The sequence below is a fragment of the Takifugu flavidus genome, chromosome 20, assembly GCF_003711565.1.
Source record: "Takifugu flavidus isolate HTHZ2018 chromosome 20, ASM371156v2, whole genome shotgun sequence".
NCBI lineage: Eukaryota > Metazoa > Chordata > Actinopteri > Tetraodontiformes > Tetraodontidae > Takifugu > Takifugu flavidus.
The window spans coordinates 7,167,431-7,182,105 of NC_079539.1; the positions used below are offsets into that span (position 1 = coordinate 7,167,431).

The 14,675-nt window shown below is 46.3% G+C and overlaps 1 protein-coding gene across 2 annotated transcripts in view; it reads left to right on the top strand.

Annotated features, from left to right (window-relative positions):
* Positions 1-530: 530 nt before the first annotated feature.
* bcr (BCR activator of RhoGEF and GTPase) overlaps positions 531-14,675 on the top strand; it is a 20,718-nt gene continuing 6,573 nt past the window's right edge. Inside the window, exons 1-14 of one of the 2 annotated variants that reach the window (XM_057019358.1) lie at positions 531-2,788; positions 5,832-6,016; positions 7,402-7,506; positions 7,612-7,797; positions 8,511-8,618; positions 9,447-9,507; positions 9,602-9,654; positions 9,763-9,888; positions 10,790-10,911; positions 12,431-12,596; positions 12,677-12,796; positions 13,823-13,898; positions 13,972-14,076; positions 14,383-14,457. In XM_057019358.1, coding sequence (XP_056875338.1) covers positions 1,222-2,788; positions 5,832-6,016; positions 7,402-7,506; positions 7,612-7,797; positions 8,511-8,618; positions 9,447-9,507; positions 9,602-9,654; positions 9,763-9,888; positions 10,790-10,911; positions 12,431-12,596; positions 12,677-12,796; positions 13,823-13,898; positions 13,972-14,076; positions 14,383-14,457 — 3,055 coding nt within the window. In that variant the 5' untranslated portion in view covers positions 531-1,221. Of the gene's footprint in view, positions 2,789-5,831; positions 6,017-7,401; positions 7,507-7,611; positions 7,798-8,510; positions 8,619-9,446; positions 9,508-9,601; positions 9,655-9,762; positions 9,904-10,789; positions 10,912-12,430; positions 12,597-12,676; positions 12,797-13,822; positions 13,899-13,971; positions 14,077-14,382; positions 14,458-14,675 lie in introns of both variants that reach the window. The other variant, XM_057019357.1, reaches the window with a different exon arrangement.

Genomic DNA, 14,675 nt, shown 5'->3' on the forward strand with positions numbered 1-14,675 from the left:
TTTCTTGACTTTTCAGATCAAGTGAGCACGTGTGTGTCACCTTTTAACCACTGCTCTCCTGCACACTCCAGCTGTCTCCCCTCTCATTGAGTATCTGTTGAGTTCTTTCGGTGCCAGCTGTTGTTCGGATGACGAGGTGCATTCTGGGAGTTGGAGTGAATAAGTTTACGCTGTGCAACTGGCTATTTCTGAAGATGATAATTATTAAAAACGCTGTTTGTGATACATACATATCAGTGTATGTATACATTACAACACAATCGTACCAAGTGCGCTGAAATGGCAATTTTCTAAAATATGGAAAGCAAAATAACAACAACGCGTTTTGGATTATATGATGATGATCACAGCTGCACGAATATCGACGTCTAACGTCATACTTAGTGTTGATTCATCCTACAATGTGACCTTCATGAACATGTTTTATTAGGGTTACTTGTACTTAAACATTACTACTTGTAATAATATAGAACGATTCAATGTCATGTTTTCCCAAACTTCGAGTTATTTCATCTTTGTCACTACAACTGCCAGAACTGCCACTGGGTGTCGCTGTGGTCCCAGCTGTGTCTTAAAACTGAAGGAAGAGGAAAGTTATGTTAAAGAAACTAGTTATATCAGCTGGAATACCGGGAGATGAGTGAAGATTTAAACTATTTATAAAAATTATCGAGAAGCGCCCATTTTTCTCTTCTGTCTCTTTAACTATCGGGATTGTGGCTCCGCCCACTCCAGCATCCTTCACCGTGTCATCATCTTCATCACTTCTGAAGAAGACTGGGATGAAGCTACGGAGGAGCGGAGAAAAACACGGCTCCGGAGGAAAATGGGATAACAAAGCGTGCCTGGGTCGGTAGAGCCGCTCATCCCGCAGCTCATCCCGCAGCTCGTCCCGCAGCGCGTCCCGCAGACACCGAAGCGGAGCCCCCGAGAACCGAAGCGGAGAGCTCCAGCCCGCTCTGCGGCCGTTCCCAGGCGAATTTCAGCAATCCGAATGATGTCATATCGTGGAAAAATGCGCGAGAGAGCAGCACGAGCATCCAGCTTCTGCTTCACAATGGGGGGCTTTGTTGCATCATCAGTCACGGAAAGTGTCGGCAATTAGACGGCGATCCTGCTGCTGAAGGCCCGCCACGAACACGGCCTCCCGCGGCCTTTGTTATCCTCAACCACAGATAAATTACGCGACCCAGACAACGCACACCAAGGACCAGGCGAACAATGGTGGAGCCCGTGGGATTTATGGAAGCGTGGAAGGCGCAATTCCCAGATTCTGAACCCCCCAAAATGGAGCTGCACTCCGTCGGAGACATCGAGCTGGAGCTGGAAAAGTGCAAAGGGTCCATTCGGCGCTTGGAGCAAGAGGTGAACAAGGAACGCTTTCGCATGATCTACCTGCAGACTCTCCTGGCCAAAGAACGAAAGAGCTACGACAAGCAGCGCTGGGGGTTCCGCAAGACGCCGCTGAACGAGGGGGTGGACCCTGCGGCAGTGCAGGGCGCGGAGTGCCCGTCCCATCAGCCCATTATGCAGGAGACTGGAGCTGGAGGCTTTAGTGGGGACCGGAGTCGCTATCAAGCTCTGCCAGATGTGACCAGCAGGTCCAAACCAAGACCTCCACCAGCGAGGAAGTCCGCCTCCCATGGAGACAACCTGGAATCTGCTTTTGAGGGGCCCCACCAGGTTGAGTCTACATCATGTGATAACCTGGATGGTCTCTCACCATCCAAACAGAGAGGCACCGTTACCACCTCCCCTCGCAGACCCACCATCCACCCCCCAGAGTTTCCCCCAGACTCCAAGGACAAAATGGGAATGGGGCTTGGTGTGGCAGCCCTCAGGTCCAACTTTGAGAGAATCAAATGGGCCAATTCTCAAACGGGGGACACAGCGTGTAGCAAGGAAAAGCCTCCTCCGCCATTTTACCCTAACTTGGAATTCCACCATGACCGAAGCCTCGTCCGGGGAAATGAGCGGGATGTTCCTGAGAAGATTGGTAACCTGGGTACCCAGGCTCTGCAGATGGAGAGAAAGAGATCCCTGCATTCACTCCCAGGAAATCTGGCCACGGTGGCGGGGGAGCTCCGGGCCAGGGCAGTGTTCCGAGGGCGGTCTACAGAGAGCACCTGTGGATATGAGGCAGAATATGAAGATGGGGAACCCAACCAACGGCATTCTGGAAAAACCAATGGCAGCAAACCTCCACCACCTCCATGGCAGCCCTCTGAGTTCCAGGCCTATTCCAGCGTCTATGTCGGTGGGGTAATGATGGGTGAAGGTGGTGGTGGAGGAGATGGCAGAGGAGGTGGTGGAGGGACAGGGAGCAGTGATGATCATCTCCTGACCTGGCCTCGCCGTTCTTACTCCCCTGGTAGCTTTGAAGATGTTGGTGGTGGTGGTGGTGGTGGCGGCGGCGGCGGCGGCGGCTATACACCAGACTGCAGTTCCAACGAGAACCTGACATCCAGCGAGGAGGATTTCTCATCAGGCCAGTCCAGCCATGTGTCACCAAGTCCCACCACGGCCTTCCGCCGGCCTTTCAGAGAGAAGAGCCGCTCACCGTCCCAAAACTCTCAGAATTCTCAGCACTCCTTTGACAGCAGCAGTCCACCAACACCACAGTCTCAGAAGAGGCACCACCGGCAGCAGGGGGGTCAGGTCGTCATGTCTGAGGCCACCATTGTCAGTGTCCGCAAGACTGGACAGATCTGGCCCCCTCCTGCCCACCATGACCTTTTGCCCCATGGAAGGACGTCTCATGACAACAGTTTCCATGGAGACCATCTGGGTGAGTTTTGTTGTGGGGCTGAGAAGGTAGGTTGGAGGTCACACTGAAGTTCAACCAGCAGAAAGAGAAACCTCTAAACTGACTGCTGTATTTATCCGTGACTGGTTCTGGATTTTGGCTTTGTTCCAGATTAGGTGGCTGCGTTTGTGGTTTTGTGTCTCCGCTAAACCCAAAAACATGTTGTCAGAACTTTGCTGCTTGTTCAGTCTGCTGAGGAATTCAACTGATCACATTATCAATAGAGGCATTACAGACTGACAAATGGCTTGATTTATATTAGCAGAAGAGTGTGTGTGTGTGTGTGTGTGTGTGTGTGTGTGTGTGTGTGTGTGTGTGTGTCTGTGTCTGTATGAATGAATGAATGCATGAATATCCCAGCTGTTGTGAGGATTAATTCTGCTGTCTTTGTCTGTGTTGGTGACATCATCAGGAGTGAAATGTGTGTCGGACTCCCTGCTGAGTGTCATGCTTTTAAAACTCGGCAGACTTGAAGCTGGTTTAGTCTTAACCAACCAGCTGGTTTAGTCTTTAGGTTAGTTGGCTGCTTATTCAGCCAGAGCCATGAGCAGTTGGCGACAGGTTGGGTGTTTTGATTACTAATTATCTTGCTTATTTGTAAGATAACTGTGTTCCAGTTTCTCTAACCCTAACCCTGGACAGGGAGCTGGTTCCATAGCATGGGGGCCTGGACAGGGAGCTGGTTCCATAGCAGGGGGGCCTGGTAGCTAAATGCTCGGCCCCCCATTCTACCCCTAGAGACTCTGGGAACCACAAGTAGACCAGCATTCTGAGAGCGGAGCGGTCTATTGGGCTGGTAAGGTGTCACTAGCTCCTCCAGGTAGGATGGAGCTAGGCCTCTGAGGACCTTGTAGGTCAAAAGAAGGGTTTTAAAAATGATTCTAAATTTAACGGGCAGCCAATGAAGCGACGCCAGTACAGGAGTCATGTGATCTCTGTGGTCAATACCTGTCAGAACTCTGGCTGCAGCATTCTGGATCAGCTGGAGGCCTCTTAAAGAGTTGTTTGGACCCCCTGATAATAAAGAATTACAATAGTCCAGCCTGGAAGGAACAAAAGAATGAATTAACTTTTCAGCATCATGGTGGGTCAGTAGCTTCCTGATCTTTCTGATGTTCCTCAGGTGGAAAAAGGCACTTCTAGAGACTAATTTAATGTGTGAGTTGAAGGAGAGATTTTGGTCAAAAGTTACTCCTCGATTCCTCACAGAGAGACTAGATGTTGATGAGATACCATCTAGAGTGATCATGTGATCTAATCTGTCCCTGAGAGGTTCAGGACCAAACACCATGACCTCAGTTTTTCCTGGGTTAAGGAGGAGGAAATTTGAAGACATCCAGGACTTTATGTCTTTAAGACAGGTCTGGAGCTTCACTAACTTCTCTGTCTCTTCTGGTTTCATGGATAAATAAAGCTGAGTGTCATCGGCATAACAATGAAAATTTATCCCATGCTGCCGAATAATGTTCCCTAAGGGGAGCGTGAACAAGGTGAAGAGGATTGGTCCAAGTACAGAACCTTGAGGAACGCCATGGCTAACCCCACTTCTGTTGTCACCTCTTTCAACTTACTCATTTTCTATTGGATCCACCTTCAAAATGATTTGTTGTGAAATATTGAGGAACGTGGCCACAGAGATGCTCTCATGTAATCGCTGAGCCGTTGATTTTATCACCCAAACAGGTTCACTGGTCACCTGGTTCTCCCTCCTGTCTACCCTGCTCCTTTAATAATTAACTATCCTTGGAGGGAAACTCAGGAAAATATCAATTTCAGTGGCTCAATACCAAACATCTGCTTGACTGCTTCACCTTGAGCCTCAATGTGAACAGAGAAATAACTGCAAGTGTTGCCAAGTTGAAACAGTCATCTGGTGTCCCAGGATCCAGCGGGGTTAGGGTTTTGTGTTTTCAGTCTGATCCTTTGAGACGCTAACGAGACGTGGACATCAGTTCAATAAAGCAGCGTTCAACCAAATGATTATAATAACCCTGAATAAGAGGAGAGATGGGGAGGAAGTGTGGGACAGCAGGTGTTCCATGGGTTCAAGAGCATAAAAACAGAAGAATTTAAAATGGAAGTTGCAAAATCACAGTAAGGGCAAAGCAGTCAGTTATCCATAAAAGAAGTGGACATGAAAGTGCAAAGGTCACAGAAAATATGCAAGTTGTGATGTGACTGGATGTGTTGGTGTATTTGGCTCAGTAGAGAATAACCCCCTAACACCAAACCCTCACCCTAACCCTCACCCCTCATCTTCACCCTAACCCCTAACCCCCTAACCCTTCACCCTAACCCCTCATCTTCACCCTAAACCCACCCTCACCCTAACCCCTCTCTTCAGCTTCACCCGTAACCCCTAACCCTAACCCTTCACCCTAACCCCTAACCCTTCACCCTAACCCTTCACCCTAACCCCTCATCTTCGCCCTAACCCCTAACCCTTCACCCTAACCCCTCATCTTCACCCTAACCCTCACCCTAACCCCTCATCTTCACCCTAACCCCCTAACCCCTCATCTTCACACCCTAACCCTCACCCTAACCCCTCATCTTCACTCTAACCCCTAACCCTTCACCCTAACCCCTCATCTTCACCCTAACCCCTAACCCTTCACCCTAACCCCTCATCTTCACCCTAACCCTAACCCTGACCCTAACCCTAACCCTGACCCTAACCCTAACACAGCTTTCCACACCTATTTACCCCTTTTAGGCGCTCATCCCAAATGCTATTAGTGCTTCATAGTTGTACCATCAGTCTGTCCATTTTTATCCCTGGTTTTTCTCCATCAATCCTTTTTTCAAACGTGCACTCACATCGTCGTTGGCACGAAGACGCAGAGTCGCCCTATTTGGGACTCAGCAGGGATAATTGTGCTTCTCAATCCTTTTGTTGGATGTTTGGGAGGTTCTGAGTGTGTATCTGTGTGTTTTTAGTCATCGGGTGGGAGTAAGGTTCTGTATGTTTGTTCACCCAATCCACAATATTTGGAGCTTTAATGTTCGGTTTATGTTGTCATAGATGCTCACTTCACCGGGACCCCCCCTTCCTACAACTACGATGCAGACCGCGCCGAAGAACAGCGACGCCACCACGACATCTTGCCCTTCATTGACGACTCGCCATCATCTTCGCCACACCTCAGTTCCAAGAGTCGCAGCAGTCGGGACACGTTGTCATCGGGCTCGTTCGAATCCTCCAAGTCGGTGAGAAGATGACTCAAATATCAATATCACGCACAGATATGAATGAACTTTGACCCCAGTGCAATGCAGGAAGCGAGCACCTAACCTTCATTTGTACTTTAGGGTTGTTTTTCATTTTTCGATTTTCTGCTCCATTTTAAATCTGCTTTCCTCCAATAAAAGTTCTCCATCACTTCGATACGTGAAGGTTTTCAATTAACCTTTGTAAAGTTTAACGTTTTTAAATGAGATTTCAAATAAAGAAATATGTTTCTGGTTTATTGATCAGAAACATCTACTAGATACCTACAGACAGACAAATGTAGAAAGCGAAAGTAAATGGGAGGTCTCATCCCCAAACCCTACCTCTGACCCCTAACATTAAACCCTAACCCCGAACTCTGACCCTTAACCCTAACCCTAACCTTGAACCCTAAATCATAAACCCTAACTTTGACCCCTAACCCTAAACCCTAACTCTGACCCCGAACTCCTAACCCCTAACTCTAAACCTAACCTTAAACCTGAAATCGTAAACCCTAACCCTAACACCTATACCCTAACCCTAACCCCTAACCCCTCCCCTAACCCTAACAAATTAACCTAAAACCCTAACCTCACCCTAACCCTAACCCTCTAACTCCTAACCCTAATCCTAACAAGAAACCCTAAAAAATAAAATAACCCTAACCCCTAACCTCCTAACCCTAACCCCTAACCTCACCCAACCCTAACCCCTAACCTCACCCTAACCCTAACCCCTAACCCTCTAACTCCTAACCCTAACCCTAACCCCTAACCCCTAACCCTAACCCTAACCTTCTAACCCCTCACCCTAACCTTAACCTCACCCTAACCCTAACCTCACCCTCACCCTAACCTCACCCTAATCCTAACCCTAACCCCTAACCCTAACCCTCTAATCCTAACCCTAACCCTCACCCTAACCCTCTAACCCTAACCCCTAACCCTAACCCTCTAATCCTAACCCTAACCCTCTAACCCCTAACCCTAACCCTAACCCTAACCCTCTAATCCTAACCCTAACCCTCTAACCCTAACCCCTAACCCTAACCCTCTAATCCTAACCCTAGCCCTCTAACCCCTAACCTAACCCTCTAACCCCTAACCCCTAACCCTAACCCTCTAATCCTAACCCTAACCCTCTAACCCTAACCCTAACCCTCTAACCCCGAACCCTCTAACCCTAGCACCAAAGACCTAAAAAAAAAAAGTTATCAGCTTTATAAAAGCACCACATCAAAATGAGCCGCCTTGTTGTCCAGAGGTGTGACGGGGCCAGCTGTCATCGAGGGCTGATTTGCAGTGAAGAAAAGGAATGTCTGGAATCTTTTTTGATGGAGAACTGTCAGTAATATTTGATCTTGCATATTTGTGTTTTCCAGACAGACTGTGACCCAGAGAAAGGTTTGGAGATGAGGAAGCGGGTCCTTTCAGGGATCCTGGTCACTGAAGAGACGTACCTTAGTCACCTAGAGGCTCTGCTCCTGGTCAGAACTCACACACACACACACACACAGACACACAGACACACACACACACACACACACACACCCCTTCAGTGATGTCACACTGCTTCATGTCATGTTCCTCAGCCCATGAAGCCTCTGAAGGCTGCAGCCACAACGTCTCAGCCTGTCCTCACTGTGGCCCAGATCGAAACCATCTTCTACAAAGTGCCTGAGCTTTATGAGATCCACAGAGAGTTCTATGATGGACTTCTGCCTCGCGTGCAACAGTGGAGCCATCACCAAAAAGTGGGAGATCTTTTCCAAAAAATGGTGAGATTCTATTCTGGATTTCCACCCCAGCAGAAGCTCCAGACTTCAGAGTTGAGCAGTGGTGTTTGGACGTGTGATTCGCGCACCTCCACGGGACCTTTGTGTGGTTATTAGTGTTGGGCTTGTACAAACACCTCGTCACAGCTTTCTTCTTGATCCTGAAACTACCAATGCTCTGCGAGATGTTCTCGGTGTTCATCTTCACTCTGCTGGACTCTCTCGGGGCCTTTTACTGCTCCTGGGCTCCTGGGCTCCACCTTGCCACTCTCCACGTGGGCCACCTTACAGTCCCCATAGTTCCTCACACTTCATCTGTTGGTCAGTGAGCCACTCTCATAGCTGGGTAGGGTAGCTGGGATACCTGACCAAAGGTTTCGGGGTTTGTTGTCTTCATGGCCACGGCTTCCTGACCGTGTGTATCCGCACTCTTGGGTCTTGACTGTCACCGGCTGGAAATGTAACACAAATGGTGACGCAGTTGGTTTTCTTCCAATGCTCAGATTTGACTTGTTCCAAGGCAAGAAGACTTTATTTGTATTCTCAGTTATGCTCAGTTATGCAAAGACAAAAGCTCCTGTTGGTCAGTGCAGTCTGTCAAAGATTTGGCAACCTTTTGGAAACTAGAATAAATATAAAGAGAAGGAATAAAAGGACTAATTGTAATGAGATAAAAAGTGCCGAAGATTGATCACCCTAATGTGTTTGTTTCTCAGGCCAGCCAGCTCGGGCTGTACCGAGCGTTCGTGGATAATTATGAAGCGGCCGTGGAGACGGCAGAGAAGTGCTGCCAGGCCAATTCCCAGTTTGCTGAAATCTCTGAGGTACGAGGACAGGAATGATCAAATCCATCCATTCACCCATTCATCCATCCATCAACCCCAACAGAACATGGCCGTGGCCCCAAGGAGATTTGAACCCAGAACCAAATTTGGGCCCAGATCACAGACAGGTAGCAGTTTTAACTTGGAGGAAACCTGCAGAAGAACCACAATATTCTGAGCAAAGAAAATCTTATTTGCATTAACTTTGTCGCTAACAGTTTATATTCCTGAGCTTATTATTGGGGATTTCTTAAAGGGACAGAACACAATTATGATCAATAATGATTGATCAAGGAATGTAAAAGAAGCCCTCTTGAGGTCCAAAAGTTGGCCTCCATTTCATACGTTCCAGAAGAGAGGAAGGTACCAGGAGAGGCAGGTCCAACAAGCAGGTGGTGAGAGGAGAAGGTGGAGGAAAGTTAGTGAAGAACGGAGGAAGAGAGAGAGAAGTCCAGGCACACAGACGCTACGACTGTAGAATGTTTCAGAAATGACGGGATTTGTCATTGATAAATATCGGACAGGGTTAGCCCTAACCCTGATCCCTGTTTAAGAACTGGCTGAGTGTTTGGGTCATTACCCAGGAGATGTAAGATGGGGTTGGGGGCTGATAAAAGCTTCCATAGCTTCTTTGAAAATTCCAATGGGCTTTTTAAGGTTAGTCTCACTTCATTGATATGTTTTTACGTATTTTATGCTTAAGGAAAGACGAAATGTTGTTCACTAGAAAGCTCCATTTGATTCTCTCTTTATTTAATAGTCATTACTGATAAAGTGTCACTTATCTTCAGTCCTTTCATCCTGGAATCATCTCCCTCATCTTCACAGAATTTGAAGGTGAGGAGTCCAAAAGACTGCAAAGACCAAACAGCCAAAAAGTCTCTGGAGGGTCCGTCGTCCTACGTTTCAGCACTAATATTCATCAATATTGCAAATATTTGTCTTGATGACCTCTTTACATGTAATCATTGCTTCTGTTGCAGCTCTGTTGTATAAACCTGTGGACAGAGTCACTCGCAGTACTCTGGTTCTTCATGTACGTATTTACTCAGATGCCCTCAGAGAATCATCTGCAACTGCACAGACTCGGGAAAATAAAAGCTTGGGGAATATTTCATCTGCATTTATTCTCTGCTGTACCAAGGACCTGCTCAAGCACACTCCAAGCAGCCACCCAGACCACCCGCTCCTGCAAGACGCTCTGCGAATTTCCCAGAACTTCCTGTCCAGCATTAATGAGGAAACGGCACCACGACGCCAGCTGACAATGGTGAAGAAAGGAGAGGTTAGCCTTCACAATGGCCCCAACAACAATAAAACCTCTGCAGGTCCCATTAACAGAGTATATAATAAGAAGCACAATATAGAAGAAAGAACAGGAGCGAGAGCCCCAAAATCTGCTAGAAACACAATATTCACCAATGAGTTCACAGGACAACAGCCAGCATGTAGTTTTTCAGCAAATATTAAAGCCAGCCCGTCTCCCCAGCTGGGAAGGAGCGGCAGACGACATCAATGATGCATCAACATGGTGTTCTACAAGGTTCTGAAGAGCTGTTATATCACGTCAAACAAAAAAGAGTCCAAGCAGTTACTCCACGTGACGTCATGGCCAAAAAACAGACTAAATTGTTAAGAGATGGAAGGATCTCTTTGGTGCGAACAGAACCGCAGTTGGTTCCATGTGAGTCCGTATTCGACACCAGGTCATTTATGACTTTGTGCAGATGTTTCAGTCTTGTCCAGATGCCGATAATGTGATGATTATTAGTATTATTATCATCAACAACCCTCCTGTGGGGCCCTCTTTCACAAATTTCCATGTTTCAAAATAGTAGTCAAACACTTTTGAATATAATGCTTTTTTAAATATAACTGTTAAAGAAAATACTACTAAAATAATGTTTAAATGGAAACAAATGTAATTAGCTGGTTCAGGTGTCCCTATTCTAAGAATATGAACAAGAGTCTCAGAATTAATTCAGCACGTTCCAAGGCCAGACGCAGCTTCATCTGGTGGCAGATGGTGGTACTGCACTTCTCATTATATAGTCTGACATCAGTCACAGAACAGCAGTTGTTCCTCAGGCATGACGTCATTGACAACTTAATCTAATGTCTGTCTCATCATTCTAAAAATAAGGCAAACAGAAACGTGTTTTCTGCTGCAGAGTCGACAGCTGCTGAAGGACAGTTTCATGGTGGAGATGGTGGAAGGAGCGAGGAAACTGAGGCATGTTTTCCTCTTCACTGACGTACTGCTCTGTGCAAAACTGAAGAAACAAATTGGAGGGTGAGTGACGGCAACAGTGCCGCCTTTATGTCGACTAAGTTCATTAAGATAAAAATGAATTCTGCCTTAAATCTATAAGGTCTTCCCTAATACATAGATCGTCACAGTAGATGAGGAAAGGCTAAATAAACAAAGAAGACTGATAGCATTTAAAGTCGGTTTTGGAATATTTATTCTTCCAAAACTGATGAGATTTTGTAGGAATAGATCTGTCACAAGGCACACCTCATTTTTTGTATTGCTTCAAAGGCTACAAGCATTACTAGCTTGTGTGCTACATGATGCATCTGGTATAATCACAATAATCCAAAAAATCCTGGCACAGTGTTTTTAACGCAGGGTCATCCTGTCAGTTACGACAGTGGCCTCGTATACCTGAAGACTTCCTTTCTGCTGGGAACCACAGCAATGTGAACCATTGGCTGGTCAGAAATAGGGTTAGGGTTGGGGTTAAAGCCTGGCCATGCACCTGTTTGCTGGGTTAGGGTTAGGGTTAAAGCCTGGCCATGCACCTGTTTGCTGGGTTAGGGTTAGGGTTAAAGCCTGGCCATGCACCTGTTTGCTGGGTTAGGTTAGGGTTAGGGTTAAAGCCTGGCCATGCACCTGTTTGCTGGGTTAGGGTTAGGGTTAGGGTTAAAGCCTGGCCATGCACCTGTTTGCTGGGTTAGGGTTAGGGTTAAAGCCTGGCCATGCACCTGTTTGCTGGGTTAGGGTTAGGGTTAGGGTTAAAGCCTGGCCATGCACCTGTTTGCTGGGTTAGGGTTAGGGTTAGGGTTAAAGCCTGGCCATGCACCTGTTTGCTGGGTTAGGGTTAGGGTTAAAGCCTGGCCATGCACCTGTTTGCTGGGTTAGGGTTAGGGTTGGGGTTAAAGCCTGGCCATGCACCTGTTTGCTGGGTTAGGGTTAGGGTTAAAGCCTGGCCATGCACCTGTTTGCTGGGTTAGGGTTAGGGTTAGGGTTAAAGCCTGGCCATGCACCTGTTTGCTGGGTTAGGGTTAGCGTTAGGGTTAAAGCCTGGCCATGCACCTGTTTGCTGGGTTAGGGTTAGGGTTAGGGTTAAAGCCTGGCCATGCACTGTTTGCTGGGTTAGGGTTAAAGCCTGGCCATGCACCTGTTTGCTGGGTTAGGGTTAAAGCCTGGCCATGCACCTGTTTGCTGGGACGTCTCTGGAGTTTTGTCCACCTGACCACACCTGCAAAGCTACATAGAATTTAGGCCTCTCTTCACCAGAACTTCCGTGTTCTTTTGCCTTGGTGATGAGGTTCGTACCGAAGAAAGATCCAATTTTATACTCCTGAGAAACATACAAGTGAACTTCAGTGTGAAAATTGTTGTTTATGCTTGTCAGAATTAGGAAAATGAACTTTAAACCACAGAGTAAACAAAGACAAACAAATCAGCAATTTCTCTTTTAGGTTATTTTTCTACAAATGAATGTAAAACTTTGATTCTTTTTTAAAATGTGGAACTTGCGATATTGTGCTGCCTTTTTCCCATCTTGCTCCTCCTTCCCTCACAGGAAGAACCAGCAGTATGACGCTAAGTGGTGCATCCCGCTAACAGAGCTCACCTTCCAGAGTCCTGAGGAGGTGGAGCCACTGACAGTTCCACAGGTACCAGATGAAGAGCTGGATGCCCTGAAGGTCAAGATATCACATATCCGCAGTGAAATCCAGAAAGAGAAGGTATTTTTCTGCACACACCATCTTTTTTTCATGTCTGCTGGGAACCTTGGAGATTTTCATGTGACATGTTGCCATTTCAGAGAGCCAATAAGGGTCCAAAAGTGATCGACCGTCTCAGGAAAAAGTTGTGTGAGCAGGAGTCTCTGCTGCTGCTCATGTCTCCCAGCATGCATCTGAGGGTCCACAACAAGAATGGCAAGGTATGCCTTTATTTTATTATTATTATTTTATTTAACCCTTATTTTACCAGGATAGTCCCATGGATAGTAACAATCTATTAAATTATAATAGATATAATATTATAAATACACACACACACACACACACACACATACATACATACATACATATATATGTGGATGTATGTATGTACTGTGTGTATGTGTGTATATATATATATATATATATATGTGTGTGTGTGTGTGTGTGTGTATATTTATTTTAATCAGAACTGTCAAATGATTAGTCACTGGGTATTTGTAGATTAATTATTAAAGTGTATGTGAAGTATACATATGTGAAGTCTGTGTATGTGAAGTTTGTTACAATCAGAATTGTTTCTAGACCCTCTCCAGGATCCCAGCAGGGCCTGACCCCCCAACAAGGAACAGGGGCAGGAAAAAGTCCCCTTTAACAGGAAGAAACCTGAAGCCTTTAGTTCCATTTGGGCTCTCTGATTACAGGAGAATGCCGAAACAGGAAACAAAGATAGGTTTCAAAGTGGAGAGTTTTGAAACCGTTGCCGTGACGTGCCAAGCTGGTTGTTTTCAGCAATTTCAGGCATGCACACGACAGCTGATTTTGCATATGTGTAGAAGATTTTGACTTGCTTGTTCGTGCATTTTTTGAAGTTTTATAGTTCAAGGATGCTCATCGAGGCAACTCCAGCTCGTCATCGGTCCATTGGAAAACTTGGTACCGGCCAATATAATCACTGTTGCTTTGAAAATGTTCAGTGGTTTGATCATGCGCTCCACACCTACGACGTCTAGTGTATCAACGCCACCTACTGGCTGCTGTGTGTAGTACAGCGTGAGATGGTCGTCTGCACAGTGGGAATTGTTTGGCGATGAATTCTGTCAGGAAGCAGATTTTGAAGGCCTGGCACGTGCTCGCTGTGGAACTGCTGCTTCGAGGGTGTTCTTCCTGTACTCAAAGACCCGTGACGGGACCTCGTGTGAAACCTGCTGTTCCTCCACTGATGAGGGTCCCTGTTTTGTGTTCAGAGTTACTGCTTCCTGATTTCCTCCGATTATGAGCGTGCTGAATGGCGGGACATGATCAAGGAGCAGCAGAAGAAATGTAAGTTTTCTGTGGGACGACAGTCTTCTTCATGCCTGGAAGTTCTTGTTGACAGTTGTCATCTTGTCTTCAGGTGTGAAACCAGCCTCACTGACGTCTGTGGAGCTGCAGATGTTGACCAACAACTGCGTCAAGCTGCAGAAAATCCACCGCATGCCGCTCAGCATCAGTCAAGAAGGTATTTCTGCAGGTGTAAAGGATCCTACGGTATATTTGTGATGCCCCCTAAAATTTCGTAATACGGCACAATTTGTCACCACAATTAATTGAACCTTCTTCAGAGAAAAATAACAGCGTTCAATCTTAAGTACAATCTTAAATTACAATTTTAATCAATTTGATCAATTCATTTTCTTCTTATCTGCTTGTCAATCACCAGTAAAGTGCATTAATTGGAAAATCATAGAAAACATGCTCTATAACAATCAGGAGACATGAATGGGACACACAGGATGTTTTTCACTCCAACACTCTGTGTCTCCAGAGGATGAATCTCCTGGTCTTTGTGGCTTCCTCAACGTCATCGTGCACTCTGCCTCCGGCCTGAAACACAGTCTCAGTGAGTCAAACTGCACAGCAGGACCAAAACCACTGCCAATCCTGCCAGACCCTAACCCTTTAGACACAATAGAAGAGAACCATGTTTTCAACACATGTCTGTATTGAAAATGACCCTGTCCAAAGTTTGTTGGAAGTAAGATCATGAATGTAGACATTATTTGGCATTTTAGCTTATTATTTGTTATCTTTGTGTAAGTTAAACATTAATAGCTGCTG